This window comes from Daphnia pulicaria, chromosome 6 (assembly GCF_021234035.1).
Source record: "Daphnia pulicaria isolate SC F1-1A chromosome 6, SC_F0-13Bv2, whole genome shotgun sequence".
Classification (NCBI taxonomy): Eukaryota; Metazoa; Arthropoda; class Branchiopoda; order Diplostraca; family Daphniidae; genus Daphnia; species Daphnia pulicaria.
This window is the reverse complement of record NC_060918.1, coordinates 4,585,027-4,607,085: the sequence shown is the minus strand read 5'-3', so window position 1 is coordinate 4,607,085 and position 22,059 is coordinate 4,585,027. Positions and strand designations below refer to the sequence as shown.

The 22,059-nt window shown below is 40.1% G+C and overlaps 3 protein-coding genes and 2 non-coding genes across 7 annotated transcripts; 1 reads left to right on the top strand and 4 right to left on the bottom strand.

The window, feature by feature from the left end:
* The first annotated feature begins 2,150 nt into the window (after positions 1 to 2,150).
* LOC124341795 (mediator of RNA polymerase II transcription subunit 25-like) lies at positions 2,151 to 4,408 on the top strand. Of its 2 annotated transcripts, none has more exons than XM_046794742.1 (5): positions 2,151 to 2,624; positions 2,712 to 3,137; positions 3,226 to 3,480; positions 3,570 to 3,884; positions 3,995 to 4,408. In XM_046794742.1, exons 1-5 carry the CDS (start codon positions 2,250 to 2,252, stop codon positions 4,142 to 4,144), a joined length of 1,521 nt encoding a protein of 506 aa, XP_046650698.1. In that variant the 5' UTR covers positions 2,151 to 2,249; the 3' UTR covers positions 4,145 to 4,408. The 2 variants fall into 2 exon arrangements, with proteins under 2 accessions (XP_046650698.1, XP_046650697.1); XM_046794741.1 differs by having other exon boundaries at positions 3,992 to 4,408.
* A 490-nt stretch (positions 4,409 to 4,898) lies between these two features.
* LOC124341828 (glutamate receptor ionotropic, kainate glr-3-like) lies at positions 4,899 to 7,408 on the bottom strand. The gene is made up of 10 exons (XM_046794776.1): positions 7,261 to 7,408; positions 6,914 to 7,123; positions 6,727 to 6,833; positions 6,574 to 6,661; positions 6,321 to 6,479; positions 6,068 to 6,236; positions 5,780 to 5,997; positions 5,576 to 5,698; positions 5,354 to 5,502; positions 4,899 to 5,273 (listed from the first exon to the last, which is right to left on the bottom strand). Exons 2-10 carry the CDS (start codon positions 7,049 to 7,051, stop codon positions 5,027 to 5,029), a joined length of 1,398 nt encoding a protein of 465 aa, XP_046650732.1. The 5' UTR covers positions 7,052 to 7,123; positions 7,261 to 7,408; the 3' UTR covers positions 4,899 to 5,026.
* Positions 7,409 to 8,644: 1,236 nt separating this feature from the next.
* Trnal-caa lies at positions 8,645 to 8,763 on the bottom strand. Its single transcript has 2 exons — positions 8,726 to 8,763; positions 8,645 to 8,690 (listed from the first exon to the last, which is right to left on the bottom strand). It is a non-coding gene; the product is annotated as a tRNA-Leu (tRNA).
* Positions 8,764 to 10,533: 1,770 nt separating this feature from the next.
* On the bottom strand, positions 10,534 to 20,131 carry LOC124343970 (interferon-induced very large GTPase 1-like). Of its 2 annotated transcripts, none has more exons than XM_046797361.1 (4): positions 20,037 to 20,131; positions 15,825 to 15,966; positions 11,889 to 15,675; positions 10,534 to 11,812 (listed from the first exon to the last, which is right to left on the bottom strand). In XM_046797361.1, exons 2-4 carry the CDS (start codon positions 15,921 to 15,923, stop codon positions 10,821 to 10,823), a joined length of 4,878 nt encoding a protein of 1,625 aa, XP_046653317.1. In that variant the 5' UTR covers positions 15,924 to 15,966; positions 20,037 to 20,131; the 3' UTR covers positions 10,534 to 10,820. The 2 variants fall into 2 exon arrangements, with proteins under 2 accessions (XP_046653317.1, XP_046653316.1); XM_046797360.1 differs by lacking the exon at positions 20,037 to 20,131 and adding an exon at positions 16,179 to 16,389.
* Positions 19,133 to 19,250, bottom strand: Trnal-caa. The gene is made up of 2 exons: positions 19,213 to 19,250; positions 19,133 to 19,178 (listed from the first exon to the last, which is right to left on the bottom strand). It is a non-coding gene; the product is annotated as a tRNA-Leu (tRNA).
* Positions 20,132 to 22,059: the final 1,928 nt, after the last annotated feature.

Genomic DNA, 22,059 nt, shown 5'->3' with positions numbered 1-22,059 from the left:
ACGGCGCGTCTTTATATTAAAAAAAAAGTGACGTACGCTGGCCCATCAGGTGAGTATACAGTCGCCATTATCAACGTCCGGGTGTGTGTTGCCCAGGTTCTCGGTCGTTTATTTTTGAAGTGGAACGCAGCCCTGACCGTTAGTCGGGAGTCTAATAGAACGAGAGCTATTGCACACACCACCACCACACTTGTTTCAATGGCTGCCACGCAGATGGGCGCTTTGGGGTCGTTCATATGTATATGTATACGTGTGCTGTGCAAAGACGGCAGTGTCAGGGGGTGCAGTGAACCGATGAATGACACACACTAAAAAATATATCCAGTTAAAGATGAGAATAGATATATATAAGTCTATAGCCACTATAGCTCCGGATAACAGTGAGCATTTTGTCTCGTCTTTTTGTGTTAAGTGCGCGTGAGTCCATGTTTAAAGAACACACACATGTATGGAACGCCATAGGGACAAAAAATTAACTGCTCCAAAGTAAGCATTAATTTTGTGCTCTCCAAAAATAAGTGCTCAAAATTTAGTGCTCTCTCGCATCCGCCCTCCAGCGGGCCGTTCAAAATATTTCGTTTCTCCGCCTGCTTGTGAGAGGAGTTAGAAGCAATCGATTAAAATCCAATATTTAGCTTAACTATGGGATTTCTATATTCGAATGCTTGCCCTTTTTCTTGCCTCATCACCTTTGCCAACCCACCCCCTTATGTCTTCCGACGTCTTCCGAGAATCCTGAAATCAGTCATCCATCCATTCCGGATTCCGGCGATGCCGAACATCGGAACATGCCAGGACTAATATTGCTACTTCTGCTGGGGAAGAAGAAAAAGTATCGACGAAGTACTAGTCACGAAGATTACTTCGACAAAGATAAGAAATCATAAAAAGACACGATAAAAATCAAGGACAGAAGGGTGGTGGCGAAGGTGATGGGGCAAGACGCTGATCGACGCTGATGTATTCGAAAATTAGATTTTAATCGATATTCAATTGTCAATATTTTCATTGATAGCGAAATATTTTGAACCACCCGCTAGAGGGCGGATGCGAGAGACCACTAAATTTTGAGCACTTATTTTTGGAGAACACTAAATTAATGCTTACTTTGGAGCAGTTAATTTTTTGTCCCTATGGCGTTCCATACACATGCGCTTAAAGGTACTATATATCCTATATACTATAATATAAAGATAAAAATAAATAAATAAAAACAGTGACCGTCAAGCTTAGTTGATCACCTCATGACCCACTTCTTGAGTATTTGTCCGTTACGTCGTCGTCGTATATATTTTTCTTTTCTTTTCTTTTCCTCCCTGATACCATCCATCATAATGGAAGTCATCCGTGTTGCCGGTCACACATGCATGCTAGTTATTTGCTTGAAACAAAAGAAGGATGAAAAGAAGAAGAAAGAACTCCCCGGGTCCCTCGAATGTTACATCTAACAACCGTAATTGCCCCAGATGGAAGAAGTTAACCACCACCACATCTCTCGTCTCTCCCCACTGTCGCCGCTTGTTGGATCTTAAAAATATTCAGCGTCGTGACCGTGACGGGGTCGGCTCACGACCTCTTGGAAAATTTCCACACGTACCATCCATCCATCCATCCATCGCTGTAATTGAAAAACAAAAGAAAAATGTTATTTTATCCTTTAATGGATAGGAAATACTTCGGCGCATTCTTCTTTTTTTTCTTTTGATAGCTCCGCAATCTGCGCTATTATTATTTACGGTTGATACGAGACTACGACTCTTCACTTCGTGATGATATGTGAACATATAAAACAAAAACAAAAAAATAATAATAATATTATTTCTTGAATCACACGTCCGTATTAAGAAAAAGAACAAAAGACGTACAGTAGATTTTAAAAGAATATACCTGACATTATCAGTCATAAAGGAGGAGTCGGTGGTGGGGTGGGTGGGTGTTGGATAAGTCGTGGCTGGCGTTTTGAATGAGGACAGGCGATAAGAGGTAGTCCCAACTGTTCCAGTACGTCCTGGAAAAAAGGGTGGCAAGTGGGAGGAGGGAGAATGAGCATAGAAGACCTGGAAAACCAACGGAGTTGCGTGTGCAGACAGGGGAGCTGGTGGGGGTATGGACCTTCCAGGGCGAGTATATAAGGCCATAGACTTGGCCCAGTATCTTCAGTCGTCTTCATCACTCCAACGAATCAACCCGAAAGGGAAACAACACATTGCAACTACAAGCACCAGCCCCATTTCGAGATACATAGCAACATGAAGTTGTCGTTGGTCTCTGCGTTGTTCGTGGCCACAGCAGTGCTGTCCGTGTCGGCCGAACGGAACGAGAGGCAGCTCTTCTCCTCGTCGCGATTCTCCTCTTCGGGACTCGTCTTCCCAGGGCCGCCGGCCACTCAAGCCCATCCACCCAAACAGCAGCTGCAACAACGGGCTGGCATCCAACAGAGACAAGCCGAACTTCCTGCTGGCGCTAGCAACCAACAGGCGTCGGAGAAATCCGATGCGTCCGGTTTCGTCCCGTCCAGCCGTCAGCAACCTCTGCCGCAAGCGCAACGTTTCCAACAAGGTCCCAACTTCGCCAACCGCCCAGGAAATGGCCCCAGGCCTCCGTTCGTCCCAGGAAGTCAGCAGGTCAGTAATAATCAAGTGAAAATAACTTTTGGGGTTCATTTTTAAATTAAAAATTGAAACATAAATTGAATTGATTGGAATCAACAGGAAAGAACTTTGCCGCCAGTCCCACTCTCGTTGATCGGCCAACAGCCGGAAGAGTTCATCGCTGCCGCCCAACAACGCCAACAACTGCAGCAGCAACAGCAGCAGCAACAGGCGCAACAGGCCAGACAGCAACAACCCCAGCAGCAGCCCCAGCAACGCCCTCAAATCAAACCCGAAGAAGAGAACGAGGAACTGCTCACTTCGGCCGAAATTCAGAGGGAATTTCCGGAAGAGTTCGTTCCACGCGCACCGGTCCGCCCACAACCTCAGCCTCAACCTCAACAAAGAGAGAACCCCGAGAAGCCGATCCGAATTCGACCCCGACCTCAGCAAGATGAACGGGCCGAGCCATCGATTCCTCAGCCAACTCAGCAGCGCCGACCCAACTACCCGTCCGACTACAAACCGCAAGGTCGCCCGCAACAGGTGGCTAATAATTTTGGCTTCAAAAGCTATTCGAACCAAAATATAAAATTTTAGAAATGTCCTAATTAAATTTTCCGTTTGATGACAGAATAACGGACTGGACGATGAGCGACGCCGGCCACAGCCAAACCAGGCCGCCGAATCGGAAGACGAATTGCTCGATGAGGAAGAAGAGGTCAAGCCGGACAAATTGCAACTGCTGCTCCAAAAGACAGATTTCAGCTGCGTCGAAAGGAAGGATGGCTACTACGCTGACGAGGCCGTCGAATGTGAAATCTTCCACTACTGCCAAGATAAGACTCGCCACTCTTGGCTCTGCCCCGCAGGTGCCTCTTTCCATCAGGTATCACCATCATCGTTATTATTCAACATCGAGAAACAAATTTAAGAACCAGTTATCTAGTTTTAACCGTTATGTTTTCATTTCGCCAGGTTCATCTCATCTGCATGCCCGTTGCCAAGGATAACATCTGCAAGAAGTCGTCGCAATTCCACTTTGTCAATGACTACTTGTACCAGCCGATGCAGGATGAGGACGGTAACAACAGCACTCTGTACGCTGATCGATACTACCCGGACGGCTACCTGCCTGGAGACGATATGGCCGATGTCGTCGAGCCCGAGAAACCCAATCTCCAATACAACAACCGACGCCAGCAAGCTCCTGCACAGAACAATCGGTCGCAGCAACGGTACAATCCCGACAGGCCCAACCGGGAACGCGTCCCCATCAACGAAAACCGAAGGGTATAAATATAATTCAATTATTTCCCGTCTTATATAGCCAAACGACAGAATAATTAACGTGTTGGAATCGTTTGTTTAATTTCCCCCCTTACATTAAACGATAATAGCAGGGAATTGAGCCAAGACGCCCAGCGTTCCAGGCACCTTCCGCCGATGAGGATTCTGCTTACAACAAATCTCGTGGTGAGGATTCGCCGAATCGCCGCGTCGCTAGCCGCCCCCAAATGGAGGCAGCAGAAGATGAAGAAGAGGAACAGTAATTTATTAAATTTTTAAAAATTCAGTTATTGACATATTTGAGAAGAGAGTTTGTTTCGTTTCTGTTTTCACGTTTTTTTTTTTGTTTCCTTGTTTTCCCATTGATCTGCTGCTTTGACCGCTAGTGTCACTCGTGTCCTACTAACCGAGAATGCGCGTATACTCAAATTTTTAAGGAAAGATTATTACACATGTGTTGCACGAAATTTATTTCAAGAATCAAGACAACAATTGGGTTATACAACCCATACAACCGGCTACAACGAGAGATTGAATATATGCACTTTAAGAAATACGTGAGAGAAAAAATTCTGACTCCGAATTTCGTTAGTTAATTTTTTTTCCGGTTTTTACCGAAATATTTGTCAGTGTTACTTAAAATTTTTCTGCCAAATTACCCACTTCAAGAACCCTACCAACAACCAATAACCAATACCCCCAATAATTAATGTCAGCATGCATTTATTAAAGAGATATCTATATAGATAGTATAACGAGTCTTAATACCTGTCAACTAACATACGACCTTTCCTGTTAAAGAATGAGCAGGAATTCTGCACCTAATATCATTAAAAATAGAAGAATACATAAATAGTACAGAGAGTAAAATATATATGAGAGAAAAACGATGTTTAGATTTCTTTTGCGCTGTGAGAAACCTTGCAAAGTTTTCTAAAAAGATAGAAGCGTCTACAAAATTTAAAATGAACAAACGGTAAATTGAGAAAATGAAACAAAAAAAAATCCATCAAAAATTTAAAATTTTTCTTCCATTAAATTTTTTAAATTTTCCCTTAAATTTCTAAAAATTCTATTAATCCTCTAGATTTTCGGCTTTTCAATTTTCCGGATAAGTGAATCACGGAAAAAAAATTGGCAACCCCTCAGTGAGAAATTTTGCGAGAAGAATCGCGCCTGAACAGACGATTCATCATGAATTCGACCAAAAAGATGAGAATTGAACCGCTAATTCCAAATATCAATAGAATAAACGCGCTTGTCAAATTTTGTAGGCTAATTCGAGAGATTCCGTTTTTCTCCGCGTTTTTCTTCAATAAACATTTTGTCCCTTCAGGGTTGAATGTTTCCATCCACTTCCCCAATAAACCAGTTTCCTGCATCCTTAATATGCTATAATAATGTAATGAAAACGCAAGTTATTTTATTATTCAACTGTACCATACTGAACGTCAAAAAAATTTATTTCATACCCCCGATTAGTGGTTTCTGTGTAGGGACTTTTCTTTGACAACAACCAATAAAGATGGCCCGCCATAAAAGTTTCTGAAGCAACAGTAAAATGGCATGATCCTGTCCGCTCTCGATCCATGGCAATAATTTTCTGGACGATCGGTTTTCCCTATTTGTCGAAACAGTAGGAATGAAACGAAATTCATTGTGACGAACACAACATTAATTCTTTGCGTACTTACGTGAATATAAACGTAATTTCCTGATCGAACTTTGTCAAGGCAAAATTCTGTTTTATTGCAACGAAGACTCGGATCTTCCCTCAGTGAATCACCAAGTTTTTTGTAAATACCAAAATCAGTTTGCTGTATGCCAAAAGAAAAAAAAACAAATTAACAATTAAAAAAAATACAAATTACTTAGGCAGATAAAGCGGAAAAACTTGCCAGCAGCTTTATATCTGCTCCATAATCTCTGTCGACTGTGATTTTTAGACCGGGCACTTTAGGAATATCGTAAACTGAATTGATTATGGGTTTAGTATTTGGTGACGTAATGAAAGCGATCAGCGTCGAACTGTAGGCTTGAACAAGAACGAAACAAGCCAGACACCAGGCAGCCGCTGCTATACGAAACGCTAGCTGTCTCTTCTCGCAATATGCACCTTACGATAGGATGTTCAAATTTCTCCTGTTATTTTTAATATTTTATTATGTGTCTAAACAGTTTCGGACCTTGAGAAAGAATGACGCAGACGACATAGTCGATTATTTGAATACTGCCACCGGAATTATTTTCTATTGGTTTTGATCCTATTCGTTTGTTGAGTGCGTTAATACATTTGCTCAGACCAATCAGACTTGCAATGACGGCCGGAACTGATAGAGCGATGCAGATCCACACCTGGAAAAATGACAAACAGTTACAATATTAATTGTATTGTACTGTATATGTGAATTTTATAGTTTTTGTATGTATGTTTGATACTTCAGTACTCATCGGCTCAATCAATGCGCCAACATTAGCAGAAGAATTCGGGATGGGAATGAGGATACTAAATGGAGAAGACAACCACGGAGCGGAATAATCTGCATATTTAAATCGGGTTGGAGATCCGACAATAGCACTGATGAACAAGTCAGCCTCCTGAAATTAAAAAGGTGTAACATGCTATAGTAAAAGCTTTCATTTACAGCCTATGTAAACAATCATGTTCTGTATAAGGTTATATAGAAGTAACCCCTTGACGTAAGTAGCCTATTCCTCCACGTTTGTTGGGCAAGTCATCCACGTTTATACGAGGTTCAAGTATGGGAACGTAGGAGTATCTAAAAATTACAAGAGTTATCCATTGAAGATTTCATGGTTTAATGACATATTTTTGATGGTTTACGTGAAGTTGTAGCGATGTGAAAGCCAATCGAGTGCGAGAGGAAGGGGTCCCGCTAACTGGACGACATGACCAGTCGAGTTTCTTTTCAAGTCGAATATTCCATCGAGCTTTTGTCCCATGGAAATGTTGAGAATATTATAAATATCATAAAACATTATTCTGGACTTTGATAAGAAAGATTATTTACTGGATTAGCAAGCAAGCGAAGGTGTTTTCCGTTGACTGGAAAAATAGATTTCGGTTGATCACGGCGCCATACGTCAGTGACTGATGGTTCCGCATAGCAGAAATCCACCAAGAGGATTATTAACCACGCCAGTTTCATCGTCAGAACCTTCTCAGAGCAGCTGTTTCTTATGGGATCTTGTTATAATATTATAACTTATATGCTTGGTTTCTACACAAGAGAGAGAAATTTATTGTCATTTATCTTCGGATGCTGATGGATGCCTTTATTTTTCACAACTTAGTAATCAATTAGAAAATATACAGTAGCACAACTATTTTTTTAAAAACTCCCACACATATATTTACCTCTTTTAGCTATAATATGGGGACAACAGAGAATGTAATCTGGAGTTAAACGTGCATTTTAACTAATGAAATTATCAAACCTTATCAAACTGTACAGCTGAAAACATGAAAGCTGATACCAGCGACACCTCTTCAGGCGTCTTCAGGCTAGCCGAGACGATTGAAAAATGAGCAAACAAATATATATATATCCTAGGTACTATAGTCGTGTTCCCGCGTTTGCTTGACAACCAAAATTTGTACCTGGCAGCGGATTACATATTGTTTGTCATATTTCTATCTAATTTTACTTCAAACTTATATTTTTCGATCAGATTTGTCAGCTTCGTCCTTTATCAAAAAAACAAAACAGCGGGAAACTTTGAAGGTTGAACAAGACTGCAACGGATATTTCATCTGAGAAAGTTATATGCTGTTTACCACAGTAAAAAAAATTCGGCATTCACACAGCTGCAGTAATTCGCATAGTTTTGCCTCTTCTCTCAACGATCTGAGCTCCTATTGGATATTCGTCGTTATCTATTCATGTGTTTTTACTCTTCCCATTCTTCCACGGTTTTGCTCCTTTTGCTCAACAATTCCGCCGTGTAGCGTGGGGGTGGGACCGGTGGGACAGTACATTATGGACTTGAATCATTGAGTAATCTGGCAATGGTGCTATACAGTATGTACCCGTTTTTGTCATGGAAAACTTCATGGCAACGAAAATTGTCGTGCGGAATGCAATCGGTTTCAAACAGTCACTCTATTGAGCTATTCCCCAGCTATTCCATCTCCCACCATTAAAAAAACAAAATCGCGGGGAAACATTGAAGGTTAAACAAATGTTCAATAGACATGCTAACAGTCAAGTCATATGCGCCAGGCATCACACTGAATGCATATCTTTGGAAATTCTGCGTTTACCGCATAATTTTGGTTGGTTCGATTATTCTTAACGTAATTTAAGCTAGTAATGACAAAAAAAATAACAATGCGCACAAGGGATTTATTCTATAAATCGTGGGGCAATATAGTTATATTGACATGCGATATACAATACTAAATAGTTCGTAGCTCTACGACTGCGTGTGACGTAATTATCTTTATCGATATCAACTTTATGAGGTTGCCCAACTGCCTGACAAGAGGCAACAAAACGGTTAAGAAGATGTGTCTTCATTGACGATCAGACTGTCAGACGCCAGAGATTTCTGATTTGTTTGTCTGACTGATTTCAATTAAGATATAATCACTTAATCAGATGCGGTTGCGCCGGATTTTCGGGGTCGAGCAATAAAACTTCTATATATAGTGAAGCATATTAAGGTGCGATATAGAATACTAAATCAAGCGTACTAATAGATCTTAAAATGTCTTTCTTATCAATTAACTAAAAAATATTTGTCAGAAGTGGGATTTGAACCCACGCCTTCTATCGAAGACCAGAATTCCAATCACCAGGATTTATCCTAGTAAGCTACCGCTTGAGTCTGGCACCTTAGACCGCTCGGCCATCCTGACATATCTTGAACCCACCGGCCTGCTAATGTATCATAAGTCAACATATCTCGTGACAAGTTATGGAACCGATTTTCCATACGCATTTCTGTGTGATATCCTGTTGATATCCGCCCGTTCCCGCCTGGATTACATAATTCACAAACCATCACGTTGTAAATGGACTTCGATGGCCGATTGGTGAACGTGTTTCAGGGTATAACTACGTATTGTGTCATTCGTCGATGGAATAAGGTTTTCCAATCGTATTGTTGAAATTAAAATGAATTAAAGAAGAATAGAGCAGCGATACAATTTTAGGGTCGTACTCGAATATTTTTAGTCGATCCGCTTCCGGTTGGCCGTTAAAGAGTGGTTTCCGGCGGTAAATTTCAACAAAGATGAATCCGCACGACCAAATAATGTCGACTGGTCTGAGTTAGGTAGCCGTCACTTCCGGCGATCGATACCATAACACCATCTGTGAAAGTCAACGACGTCACACCATTTCTTCGCACAAAATAAGCAAATTAAAAGAATATTAATTATCACCTACCAACGAAGTGAAGTTGAACTAGGATCATGTTAAAGTTGTAAATGTGAGCCAGGATAACGACGTAACACTGTAGAAATTATGTTCTTACTAGAATATTTTTGAAAGTTCATCCGCTTCCAATTGGCCGCCAAATTTGCCAAACTACAAAATACTGAAATAAGTCTTTCCCGCATTTGTGTGATGCCCCTTACTCTAATCATTCAAAACAAAAAACAAAAAAGGGAGGAAGAATTTTTTCTCTAAATCCAGATACCAAACCAATTTTCTCAAACCAATCAAGTGAATCTTCGTGACAAAACAAAATGGGAGAGAGAAAGAACGCAATTATTTGAATTCAAAAAAGAAAATGGGAGACGCAAAAAATATTTAAAAGAAATACTTATTCCAAACGATGTTGGATAAAAGGGTGAAACCTACAGCGGTTCACTAGGGGAAAATTCAAACTTCTATATGCAAGCCGAAACGGAAAGGCGGAAACCTTCGGAGAAATGATTTGTGTGGTGTAGCAGACGATGGCCATAAAAATAAAACAAAACGTCGCTGTTTGTTTCGATTAACCGGTGTTAGTCGGTTAACCGATATTTCATCATAACTATTGTGAGTTATTTGCTAACCTGTTAAAAAACTCCTTTTAGCTTTTCACATGTAGATAGAGTAATGAGCACATTCATACACATACAAATAAAAAACCTGATTTTAACAGAGCTTAGCGCAGACACTTGAAAGAGCCGTCACAAAACGAAACATCTTGCTTCAAAAAAAAAAAATAATAATAATAATAATTGCTTTAATTTTTGAAAATGAATGAGGAGGGTTGCCCTTAGAACATCCTCCATCTATCTGAGCCTTGGTAAATGCTGCATTAAATACACTTAATGCAGGAGATTGAGGATGAGATGTAAAGTTTTCGTTTTCTAAAATCTATTTTTACAGCTAACCAGCAGGTGACTGGAGCCCTGGAGGGCGGAGGCTGCTCCCTCAACCGCATACAACAAAATATTTTATTCGAGTTAGTTCTCCCAATTCAAACAAAAATTACCTTTCTGACAATAATGCGCTAATCACTGGAAAATCGGCGAAGTTTCATGAGATCCCCGATAAGATTCCCGATAAGTTTTGAAGCGTGGCATTAAATCATATGGAAAGGTAACCCATAAAAAAATGTTGTTGTTTAAGAGTGAACCATTTTTACTTTTGTTTGAGTTATTTAATTATATAAAGGAAGGCGGAAGGCCGAATTATAAAAGAAGAAAAGAGTGAATTTATTCTTAGTTATCTGTGTCACCATACACAATGCTGATCGCATCGATCACATTTTCCATGGTTACGAAATCATAACACAATAAAACAAAAGAAAACAAAACATCTAGCACACAGTACAGAAATTAAAAATTTCGTTTCCCCATCACCAACAATCAATCAGAATTAATCATCACTATTCATTCCAAGGTTGAGTATACATTATCACGTTTCAATAGCATACGTTTCATCAAGTAATTATAAATCGAATGGACTCGGTATCACGTCAGTTTTGTAGTTCTCTCTTGAGTTGTTCCTTAACGGTGGCCAGATCGCGGAAAAAACTTGAAGGAATGTCAGCGCAAGGTTTCACTTTGTACGTTTTGGCAAGGTCTTCATTGTGAGTAGCAAGAATATATTCTCGAACCTGTAACTCTTCGTTGATCCGAGGATTTTTCCATCCAGGAAAGATCTTGTCAAAGTTTCTGAATTGATGAACTTGCTGGCCGGTTTCGTGAAGAAAGAATATGCGATCACATTCATACGACTGACTGCACGTTCTAGAAACTAATTCAAGGCTTTTGCTGCAATGGGTTCCGGCGATCCCTGTCGGTTGGTGGATTGCATCATGTGGTCTGAGATTCGTGTCATGATCGGCAGTCTCGATACATAAACTTCCACACAACTTACAACTTGCACCACAACGTGGGAGGGCCGCAGGATCATTCAAGGCCTTCATGTTTTTGACAACTTGCGGGCTCAGTTTCTTAGTGAAATCTTGCTGATTGTTGGGATATTTTGTATCATTCAGAATTTGCATCAAACTGCTAAGACACATCTCTTGAAACTCCATCTTGCCTTCACTGTCACAGTCCTCATATTCTCCAGTGCAATCGATTAAAAATGCTGATGCTAGATGTTCACTCTGCAGGTAGCCGTTTAAAAACTCGTTCCGAAGTTGGTCAACAAACCTCTGAGCCCTACCTTTTACTACATTTGTAGCAAGGGCGGCGTTTGTGATCGCTTGCTTCAGATGATTGATAAAATTTGGCCATTCTTCATCCACTCCGGGAACTTTTTGAGCAATAAGCTGCCCCAGCACCACATCGTACAAATGTTTTGGTTTCTTAATAAACTCGAGCACCTCAGAAATTTTCTTCTTTTCCAGCAAATCAACCAGGTGGAGATCCAAGTGCTTGTGCATGAATCTGGCGTCTTGCAACCATCGTTCGTTACGAATCCGGTTCGAAGTTCTCTTCACCATTTCTTTTTCGAAAGCTAAAAAACAAAAGAGAATAATAAAAATTACAAGCCATAATACAATTAAAATAACTACGACCATCAACAACATTACCAGAAATGACGGCCGTCTCCAATGCGCTGGCCAAGGTTGTGGCAAACAGCTTAGTCTTGTCCACGCCTCTGGAAACCATCATGAAGTAGTGACGCAAATCCGCTTTGACTGTCCTCTGCGTCAGTTTGGCAAATACAGAATTTTCCACTTCCCACCTTGTTTCGATTTGTTGCATCAGATCGATAATCAGAACCTGGCCGTAGGTATGCATCAGATGAACTTCAGAGTTTAAGGAAACATTGTGTTCAGTGATTGCTGCATCCACATCACAGATGACATTTGAAACCACGCTATCGTCGTAACGTAATTTGCCGCATGCGATTCCATTGACTATCAAGTGAATTCTATCAAGACAAGAATCGATGACATTTTGGTGGCATTTCTTCCCCAACACCTTTGAATACAACATGTCGAAATACTTCTTCGTGTTCCACAAAAACGACGGATTGGAGTTGGAAGAAAGATCCTTTTCTTGGTGCTTCTCACAATTAGCAAGGTCTACAGTCGGGTTTACTTCAATCTGCCTTTTCTTGATCAAGTTACTGTTCTGATAAACCTTTACAATTTCAGCAGGGATATCTTTCGGGGGAAATTCTTGACGAGCCTCAATCAAAATGTTGTCAAATATATCTTCAAATATTTGATTTCTTTCGTCATTTTGGCTCTCTTGCATGTTCAATTTGAAGAGTTCGTTAATTCTCTGGCGCATTTTTTTCTTGTAACTTTCGACGTGGTGTTCGTAATTAAACAAAGTTATGAAACTCGTCCTCAAACTAAAGATCCAATTCCGGGCTTGATCTTTCTTGTTCACCTTCCATAGTTCTTGGAATTGTAGACACCACTTTTCTCGACCTTTTCCTGCCACAATCTCCTTCATTTCGCAGTCCAAACTTTGCTCAATTTCGGACATTTCTTCGCGTAATTTTGCTTCAAACGATGACATTCGACTTTCGTTGGTAATTTCGTTTTCTTTCCACTCCGACGTTGACCCAATCGTTCCACCTTTTTCTTCGATCATTAGCTTCGTGATACTGTCAAAGGAATCTTGATAGGCTTCAGCTAATTTTCTCTCAATCGTCTTGTACTCGAAATCCAATTTGTCAAAAGTGGTGCATTCAACAATAGAGGCAAAGTTGAAGGTGAAATCGGCCGAGCAGATGCATTTCCATACTTCTTTTATATAGCTTGAAAATTCGTCAATCGACTTACTTCTCCAGATGGTTCCATCCTCACGGCGATGAGTCACTCGTCGATGGATGTGCTCCCGGAACTCGACAAGAGCTTCACCGAAGGCTGGATCCGGGACGTCGCCAGGTGGCTCAAACTTCTCCTTGACGTTGCCGAGGATGCAGACGTCACTACCGGATGCGTGTGACGTGTCAAGATTGAAGCTCCTGAACGGACTGCTCTCCGACTTGAGGTGGGCCGAATTCCCGATCAACTTTTGCACTTGGCTAAAAGATTCATGGAGGGACGTTCCTAGAGTTTGAACGATGCTGTTCAACTTGTCCTTTTGGCTCGTGTCAATCCTGTTGTAAACGAAAAACATCCTGGAGCTCAGTCGGCCGCCATTCTCTTCGGCCAGTTTCGATCCTTGGAAGGCCATCAACACGACAGGAAGGATTTCTTTGATCGCAGCATCATTTTCACCTGGAGTGACGACAATTGTAGCATCCGCCAGTAAAATACTAAGTGTAGCCATCTGATTGTCGCGTTTTTCGCTGCCTGGAAGACTGTGATGTTCGGGGGATCGAGTTCCCTCCGTGTCCAGCAATAAAATGAAGTCATATTCGGAACGGCCCTCGACTGCCAGCAGCTGCATGTTGACTCCCCGGGTGCACTGTCCGACACTCGTTCTCATGTGAACACCAAACATCGTGTTGAGCAACGTCGACTTGCCACTGCTCTGGACGCCCATGACGGACAGGACAAAGATTCGCTCCCGTTTCAAGTTTCCAACCAGCATTTTGAGTTCACGCAAAACTTCATTCACCCAATCAAGATTGATCATGTTGGAGTCGCCATCAAGAAGCTCCAGACAGAATCCATCGAGTAAGTGCTGAGCGGCCAGACGAGGAATGTTCTTGATTGGCGCTGACCGGCTTGCTGGTTCCATGGCGGTGTACAAATGACTCAGTTCTCTCCACAGGTGTTCGATGTTCAGTACGCTTTCGATCAGTTCATTTTTAGCCGAATCAAGTTCTTCTTGCGCTGATTTCAATTCTCCTTTTCTAATTTCATCGTTGCTAAACTTTGGGCTGTTTGATTGCTTTTCGACATACGAGGAGTACATGTCTTTAACCTTCAGCAATAGAGGCTCAAGTTCCACTTTACCACGTTCGGCTAGAACTTTTTCCAGTACACGGACAGACAAAACACGGGAACTAGAGTCTTGGTCCGCTAGCAGATGAAGAAAGAGCTGAAGTAATGGATGTTTTTGAACATCGCGGGCATCAGCTCGGCGCAAATCTTTACACTTCTTGATCTCTGCTTCTTCTTCTTGCAACTTTTCTTCGTTCAGGCGTTGCTCCAGTTTAGCTTGCTCGTGTTTTGCCTGCTGCTTATAGTTCTTCTGTAAAAGGAAATTGTTTTTCTTTATTTCTCCCAAGTTCACAGCTGATTCGGCGATTTTCCGTTCGATTTCTGTCGGTGCCACGCACTCCAGCGCGCTGAATCCATCGTCCAACAAAATAGGAATTTGGTACAAACTCAGTCGTTCTTTAGAATAAGACTGGGACTGTGCTTCAAAATTGTCCATTGCCATATTGACCACTTTTCTTATCATGGTAAGAGTTATTCCAGCGAGCTGACCGTCGATGCGAAACTGCTGGAAACCGCCTAGCTCCGTCTTTTTCCAGCAAGTTCCTCCTAACGAAGGTTTCCAAACACAGATAAATGGAAAGGCTAACGTCACATCTGACGAATTGCCGCTGGTCGATGTTTCTTCTTCTTTCTTGAGAAACGTCGGGCAGAAACTCTCCTCTTCGACAGTAGAATCTTCGACTAATAAACAGTCAGCGAAGTGGTACAGGAACGGCCACAACGATTTGAAATCCCCAATAACGTGGAGTACCAAAACCTGCTGACCTTTTTCACGTCCAGGTCCACTCGGTAATACAAAACCATTTCCAATTTCAGCAATAGACGTGTTGGATAAGTTACAGCCATTTGATAAATCATGAGAATGGACGCTCTCAACATGAAAGAGGTTCTTGAGGATCTCAGTAGTTTGACTCTCTTTCCGTTGGCGGCAGGAGATCACAGCAACACGCATCAGTGTCTTGTCTTCTCCTAAACGGATCCCGTCAGGCAAGGTAATGTGCCTCAATAGCCTTAAATAGTGCTTCTTGGAGTCCGGTAGAAATAAGGGAATAGCGATTCTCCGCTCAAGAAGTAGACGAAAAATCTCTGCGGTTCCAGCTGCATCAAATTCGTTGATAAGCTGAAGTAAGGTCTCGTACGTGTTGCTCGTTACTTCCTTATTTGAGACAAACGGGTAACTGCCAGCGCCACCAATTTCTCTCGAGGTTAGGAGAGCGTCAAACTCGAAGCAATCGTCGGCCGTGACGCTATGTTTACCGGTTCCTATCTTGGAATGAAACGGCAGGCGCAGACGATGGCGCAAACAGGTCATTAGACTTAAAATCTTTTCTTCTGATTTGTCTAGGATTGTGTTCATCAATGGCCTGTCCACCAGTAACACAGCATGGATTTTCTTCATCTTGCCAACGGACAGAAACATTTGTTGCACCTGCTGGTTCTTCTGCTCACTAATGTTTCTTATTTGCTGCAAAGGTGTAAAACAACGATATTAAATTTTAAAGTTTAAACTGATGAATTATATATTTTAAAAAATTATTTTGAATATGTTGATTAGGCCTAAATTGCATGGACATTATAAAAACATTCTAAATGAAATAATTTGATAATTATTACCTCAAATTTGTTTTGAGGTGCAACCTGTTCAATTTCTTGATCAAGAAATGAAGACGAGAACTTCCTCTTTCTCTCCAGAAACTTTTCATTTTCATCCATTTTATTTTAATTCACGTTGTGATAACACTCCAAACAGTAGAACCTATTATTATGGACCCAAAAGAAATTTTTTTTTTCAGTTCAACATAAGTTTAACAGAGAACCACATAAAACACTTATTCTAATAAATATGTAGCTTTTCTGTGTTCATCATGTCTTACTATTTCTATCCCTATGAACAAATACTTTATATTGCCTCTAGATCGACAGATATTTGAATACAACTAAGAAATAATTGTGTAAGTTTATAATTACCTTACGAAGATATGATATCAGTGTGCCAAAGTTCTGCCAAGTGCCAATAACCAGAACAAAACCAGACCCACCAGACAAGACACCACAAGACTTTCGAGAAACGTTCAAACTACGTCACTACGATTCTTGACGATTTTAACCATGGTAAAATCTATTGCACTCCGGAGTCCGGAGCGCTCTAGTGTCAAAAGTGGCTATTGCACTCCGGAGTCCGGAGTCCTCTAGCGTCAAAAGTGGCTATTGCACTCCGGAATGGAAATATATAGTACTTTCATTTGGCGACCGATGGCATTCTGTTTCTGTGTTTTGAAATTTGAATGGTTTAGATGTGAATTCTTTGGAAATTCAAATAAAATGTATTTATAACAATCAAATATATTTGAATATCACTAATAAATAAAAATAGTCAGTGTATAGAAAGAACAAAGAACTTTTATTTCGTTATCGTTAACTTAGCTAGAGTACAATGTCCAACATTGAATCAGTACCTTAAAATTCAAATTGTAAATATAGTTAAGTGTCTTGCAACAGGAATAAAGTAGAATTTATAAAAATTTTAATTCAGGGTGATATTTCTTGTTAACCATTTCAATTTCTCGCTCTATTTGCTCAGTGTAAGGATTTATACACGTTATAAACGCACATAGTGAGTCACCCTTTGTCGCCCCTTACTTGCCTGAAAGTCGAGCCGGAGTTCTCAGAACGGGGCTTCGAGGGGTTCTTAATCTTTGTGACCTTTAAACGCATCGACCAGCAACTCACTATTTCTGCTGATTGATTCACACGTAACGTGGGATTCAGCTATATTATACAGAGATCATTAAATTCAAAGTAATAATTTAGATTGTTAAACACGCTATAAACACACGACATAGTGAGTCACCCTCTGTCGCCCCCCTACTTGCCTGAAGGTCGAGCCGGAGTTCTCAGAACGGGGCTTCGAGGGGTTCTTTGTGACCTTCAAACGCATTGACCAGCAACTCACTATTTCTGCTGATTGACACGTAACGTGTGATTCAGCTGATTTCACGCTATAAACCATGCAATGCCCGTGTCTCTTATTCCAATAAACTAACAGCTAAACACGTCTTTCATATCTTGAAACAAAACAATACAAAACTAAGTTAACATGCAATTGCAGTTTACTTTATTATAGTGAGAATATCAAAAGACATTTTAACTGAATTGTGAGTGCGAAAAAATACTTGGTATTTTCGTGTTCAGTTTCACTCGGTGCTTTGTCATCACATGAATGAACTGACAATGAAAAAGTAATTGATTTAAGAGGGGAAAGAATTGGCACATGGTGCGGCGTCAATCAAAGATCCTTTAAGAGCGGAATATGGAAACGCCTTGTCCTTTGATGATGGGTTGCTTTAGGTTCCAACGCCGCGGAGATAATCATAAACAAAGTTAACCACTCCTCTTTTTGACTACCAGTATTTTGTAACATCTATCTCCCCTCGACGATGACGAATGGTTCTGTCACGAATGTAAAAAATAAATACCTTATTATGTAGTCTCATGTATACACACCCAGAATTGAACTGATTATGTGAAATATATTGTGTTAAATTTGAGTAGAAAGTAAACCTACTGTTTTTGTTTATACACACTCAACTTCTTTCATTATTAAATGATATCGAGGAACATTCTTATGTGATATAAAGTCATGATCAGGTCGTAAACGTAAAGAAATAGCGAAAACCCCTAATCCTGCAAACCTTAAAACTTTTATAGATGAAATAAGTAAAATCTCACTTTTCAAACATGATACATTTTTTTTCAAAATGTCAAACACTAATTTCTTGAAGGCATCAGGTTTGTTTTTCATTTGGGGAAATCTCAAAAACTCATCACATGCTGTTGACCTGTTGTACGATATTGTAACAAAGGTGAAACCACAGATCAGTGCATAACTCCCTCTTCTTTCACACTATAATTGAAGCTTGAATGAAAGACAGACTCTGAACTCAGGCTGAATGATATTTATGTTAAACACAGAATCAGTCGTTATTTGCCATTCGTCGCCATAAATTTCCGGAGTGCAATAGCCACTTTTGTCGCTAGAGGACTCCGGACTCCGGATTGCAATAGCCACTTATGACACTAGAGCGCTCCGGACCCCGGAGTGCAATAGGCGTGACCTTTAACCATGGACTACTCTAATAAAGGACGGGACTCTTAGCCTATCTCGCCGTGTTAAAGCTAGTCGGGTGGGCTATTTTCATGAAAAAATTAATAAAAATGCAAAAAATATTCAGTTTTTTTCGCTGATTCTAACTATGTAGATAAATCTAAGTAAAATTAACTAATCAATAAGATATTGTAATTTTACTTTCAGCAGTAAGGGTAAAAGTGGGAAACACCGGTGCCCTCTAGCAACAAAGCACCCTAAGCTCTTGCCAATATAACCTAGAAGGTAAAGGAGAGTTAGGCAGCTATGTCAGAGTAATAGAGATAAGAGAGTGGTTTCTCTTGCACGCAATGGGTATCTGCTTGTAAACTTACAAGAGCTTATGAGGTTTGGTTCCTAGATGACACCGGTGTTTCCCACTATTTCAAATTTTCAGTAAAAAATATTGAAATATCTCCACGAAGATAAATTTTAGGTATAAGAGCATTTGGTAATTAAATACTTATTTTTTTATTCTGATTTCGATTCTCCGGGAAAAAAATTTACATGGCCGACATAGGAAATGCCGAAGAGTCCCGTCCTTAATTAGAGTAGTCCATGTTTTAACACCCCAACCCCCCCACCCCAAGGGTATATCAGTATTTACTGTCAAAACGGGTGTGAGACTGCGAGCAAAAAGGAATGCATCCTGTTTTTTTACGAAGGGGTTCTTCAATATAAACTGTAGTATGAAAAACGTAGATTAAAGATAATACCTTATTTTTAATTTAAAAATGACTTGCAAATATCCTTCTTGTAATTAGTCTAAAAAAGTATCTGTCAGAAGTGGGATTTGAACCCACGCCTTCTATCGAAGACCAGAATTCCAATTGCCGGATTAAATCCAGTAAGCTTGCGCTTGAGTCTGGCGCCTTAGACCGCTCGGCCATCCTGACATGGTTGTCAAAATCGGTTTGCTAATATGTATGACAAGCTATTTTTTTTTAAATGTAGTTTTCAATCTACTAATTTTTAATTTGATTGCTGAGACGCTAATAGGCTAAAAATCAAAACATTAAAATTATTCGTGTATGAAAAAAGAAAGGTGGATATTGGATATGCTGGATGAGTATCAGCGTGCAATATTGATTATTCATTCCCTTATGTTGATACGGAAAATTCGGCTAAGAAAAATATTGACGATATTCAATCCTATTAATATATGTAAACATGTGCCTTCTTATATAATATATATTATTGCCGTCAAAAGTGCATTAACTTGTTAACTAGCGGGCTGATTGCGTTTATTTATGTGCACCTGCGAAATTATAAAATCTTTATTGCACCAATCGATGGACTACTCCGTTGTAGACATTGTTCATTTTTCTATATTTACATATCTAGAATAAGTTGATAGCAGCAACAGTAAAAAGGCAAATTATGTCAGCTCCAAATCTCAACCTAAAAGCCCCCCGTATTCGTGACAAAGCCAATAACATACTGGCATATGACAACTGGCACATAATTTGCATTTCTTCCTTTTAATGCTATTAACTTATACCATAGATAACTTTAGATAAATAAACAATGTGCACTTAACACTAGTTCATGAGTTGGTGTGATTGTGTTTACATATTTGTAGGTAAGCATTGATAATTGCCGCATGCACATTTATTATCTAGCTTATGCAAATTCCTTACCGGATTGCTATAAACATAAAGATTTTCATTTGGTTAGTTTACCCATCAGTGCGTGTCGCGTTTCTATCAGGATATTGGTCACACTCATAGTAATCCTGATGTCCCTCACATTCTGATAGAAATCGGATGATTCCTATCTGAGACAGAGAACATAAATTACCATCAGTCGAAGATTTAATCGGGACGACTTAGCACCTTTCAATAAACTAAAAAATTCATGATGCCTTAAGGGGTATTACTAAGAAATATGCAGTGGCTTCATAACTAGATTGCACACTGTAGGTATCGCATGCACCCAGCACCTGCGCAATTACGAAAACTGAATTACACAAATTGATGTAATAATTCGTTGAATACATTGTTCATTTTTCTATTGATACATCTCTGGGACATGTTAATAGCAGCAACAGGAAAAATGCAAATTATGTCAAATTTCGCATTTTGCGTTCTTTTGTTGGTATGACTACCGGGTGCGCAGTAGGCATGTTTCGTTTGAGGAAGGTCACGCACAAGCACTTACCGTCGAATGTCCTTGCCCATGCATCTATATTGAAACTTTTAAAAAATTGCCCTTTAACGAATTGTATTGAAAAAACTAATCATCGTCAGAGTAATAGAGGAGGGGTCAAACATTTTTAATTAGTATTTCTGTTCTGATAAAATAAAATCTTAAACTACTTCACAAATTCAACATGGAAAACTTAATGGAGTTGGAGATAAATCCAGAATTGGAGGTGGAGACTAATGAAGTTCCCAAAAACTCGTACTTTTGTCAGAAGTAAGTAGGCCAACTATTCATCAACTGTGAATGAAATAATTCATACCTTTTTCTTTCCCAAGATGTGGATTCATTCACCATCCGTGGAGCATGTACTATATGCCCTATGTAAAAATGCTAACAAAACATCTGGTAAGTGAAAAAATTACATAATATTTTCCTTACTACAATAAAATTATTTACCTGCATGAAGCTGTTCCCGAAGATGATGTTTCTCTGAAACTGGATGAAGAAAAGCAGGAGGAAGGGGATGAGGAGTCAAATGATGGTGATGGTAAAAAATTTTAAGCCTGAATGAATAAGAAAAAATTTACTGAATTAATTATTTTAGTGAGTAGCGAGTCCAGCTCCAGCTCAGCTGAAAAGCAGCAAGTAAAGCGCAAGAACTCATTGCAAAGACTTGAGGGGGCAAAACGCTTCAAGAAAATGGAAAAGAGAGGCCTGCCTACTGTTGATTCAGATGACGACCTTGGAGACATGACTGATTCGTTTTCGTCCGGATGCTCTACCTACGACTCAGACGACTGGAGTGACTTCGAGGACAAAAATCCATCAAGCTCTTCGGAAATCGAAGATTGAACGATTTTGAAATTTAATTTTGTCCACATTCCCCCCTGATATGATTTTCATTTTGCAAATTCTCTAATGTTTGTCTTGTTTTGGCGGTTTTCTTGGGGGCTATTTTGGGGTTTCTCTTGTGGAAAATGCTTTTTTCTTGTTTTGGGGGGGGGGGTTTGTCTTTGGGAATAAATGCTTTTTCTCTCAATCTTCTTTTTTAATTTAAAGTGCTTCTTGAACCAATCTTCCACCCGAGGTTCCATCTTCGAATTCTTGGCGGGGGTTTCTTGCTCAAAATCCCATCCGGCACGCCCAATTATTCTCAAGATATTTCCACCAAATTCCCTAATCTTTGGGAAAATCAGAGATGATTGTGATTAAAGTGAGCTCATATAAATTATTAAATAAAAGGACTCACCTAAAATAAAGACCATGGGCATTCTCAAGAATCACTTCTACAACCCTGGGTGAGACTTGTAAAGACTAATTAGTACAAAGAAGGAGTCAAATAAGGGTAGGGAGAAAAAAAATGAGGGGTTCTCACTTTTCAGCAACGTGCCATCTAGGCAAGAAAATGGAGGACGATACGGTGTTCTGATACGGACGGTGTGCGTACTTTCAAGCTGCGTTGCCTGCGTATAAATCTATTATGGAAATAAATTAATTTGGCAACGCCGCCGTATTTTTTTTTCTGTTTCTATCCCAACCCACTCACCACGGCAACTATAA

Bases quoted from the DNA above. Each gene is read 5' to 3' on its own strand.
- LOC124341795 (XM_046794741.1), top strand. From the start codon at position 2,250: ATGAAGTTGTCGTTGGTCTCTGCGTTGTTCGTGGCCACAGCAGTGCTG. The intron at 3,481-3,569 runs GTATCACCATCA...TCATTTCGCCAG, and splicing joins CAGGTGCCTCTTTCCATCAG to GTTCATCTCATCTGCATGCC. The intron at 3,885-3,991 runs GTATAAATATAA...AAACGATAATAG, and splicing joins CCATCAACGAAAACCGAAGG to CAGGGAATTGAGCCAAGACG.
- LOC124341828 (XM_046794776.1), bottom strand. From the start codon at position 7,051: ATGAAACTGGCGTGGTTAATAATCCTCTTGGTGGATTTCTGCTATGCG. The intron at 6,662-6,726 runs GTAAACCATCAA...TGTAATTTTTAG, and splicing joins TCACATCGCTACAACTTCAC to ATACTCCTACGTTCCCATAC. The intron at 6,237-6,320 runs GTATCAAACATA...TCATTTTTCCAG, and splicing joins TTGAGCCGATGAGTACTGAA to GTGTGGATCTGCATCGCTCT.
- LOC124343970 (XM_046797361.1), bottom strand. From the start codon at position 15,923: ATGGATGAAAATGAAAAGTTTCTGGAGAGAAAGAGGAAGTTCTCGTCT. The intron at 15,676-15,824 runs GTAATAATTATC...ACACCTTTGCAG, and splicing joins CACCTCAAAACAAATTTGAG to CAAATAAGAAACATTAGTGA. The intron at 11,813-11,888 runs GTAATGTTGTTG...TTTGTTTTTTAG, and splicing joins GGAGACGGCCGTCATTTCTG to CTTTCGAAAAAGAAATGGTG.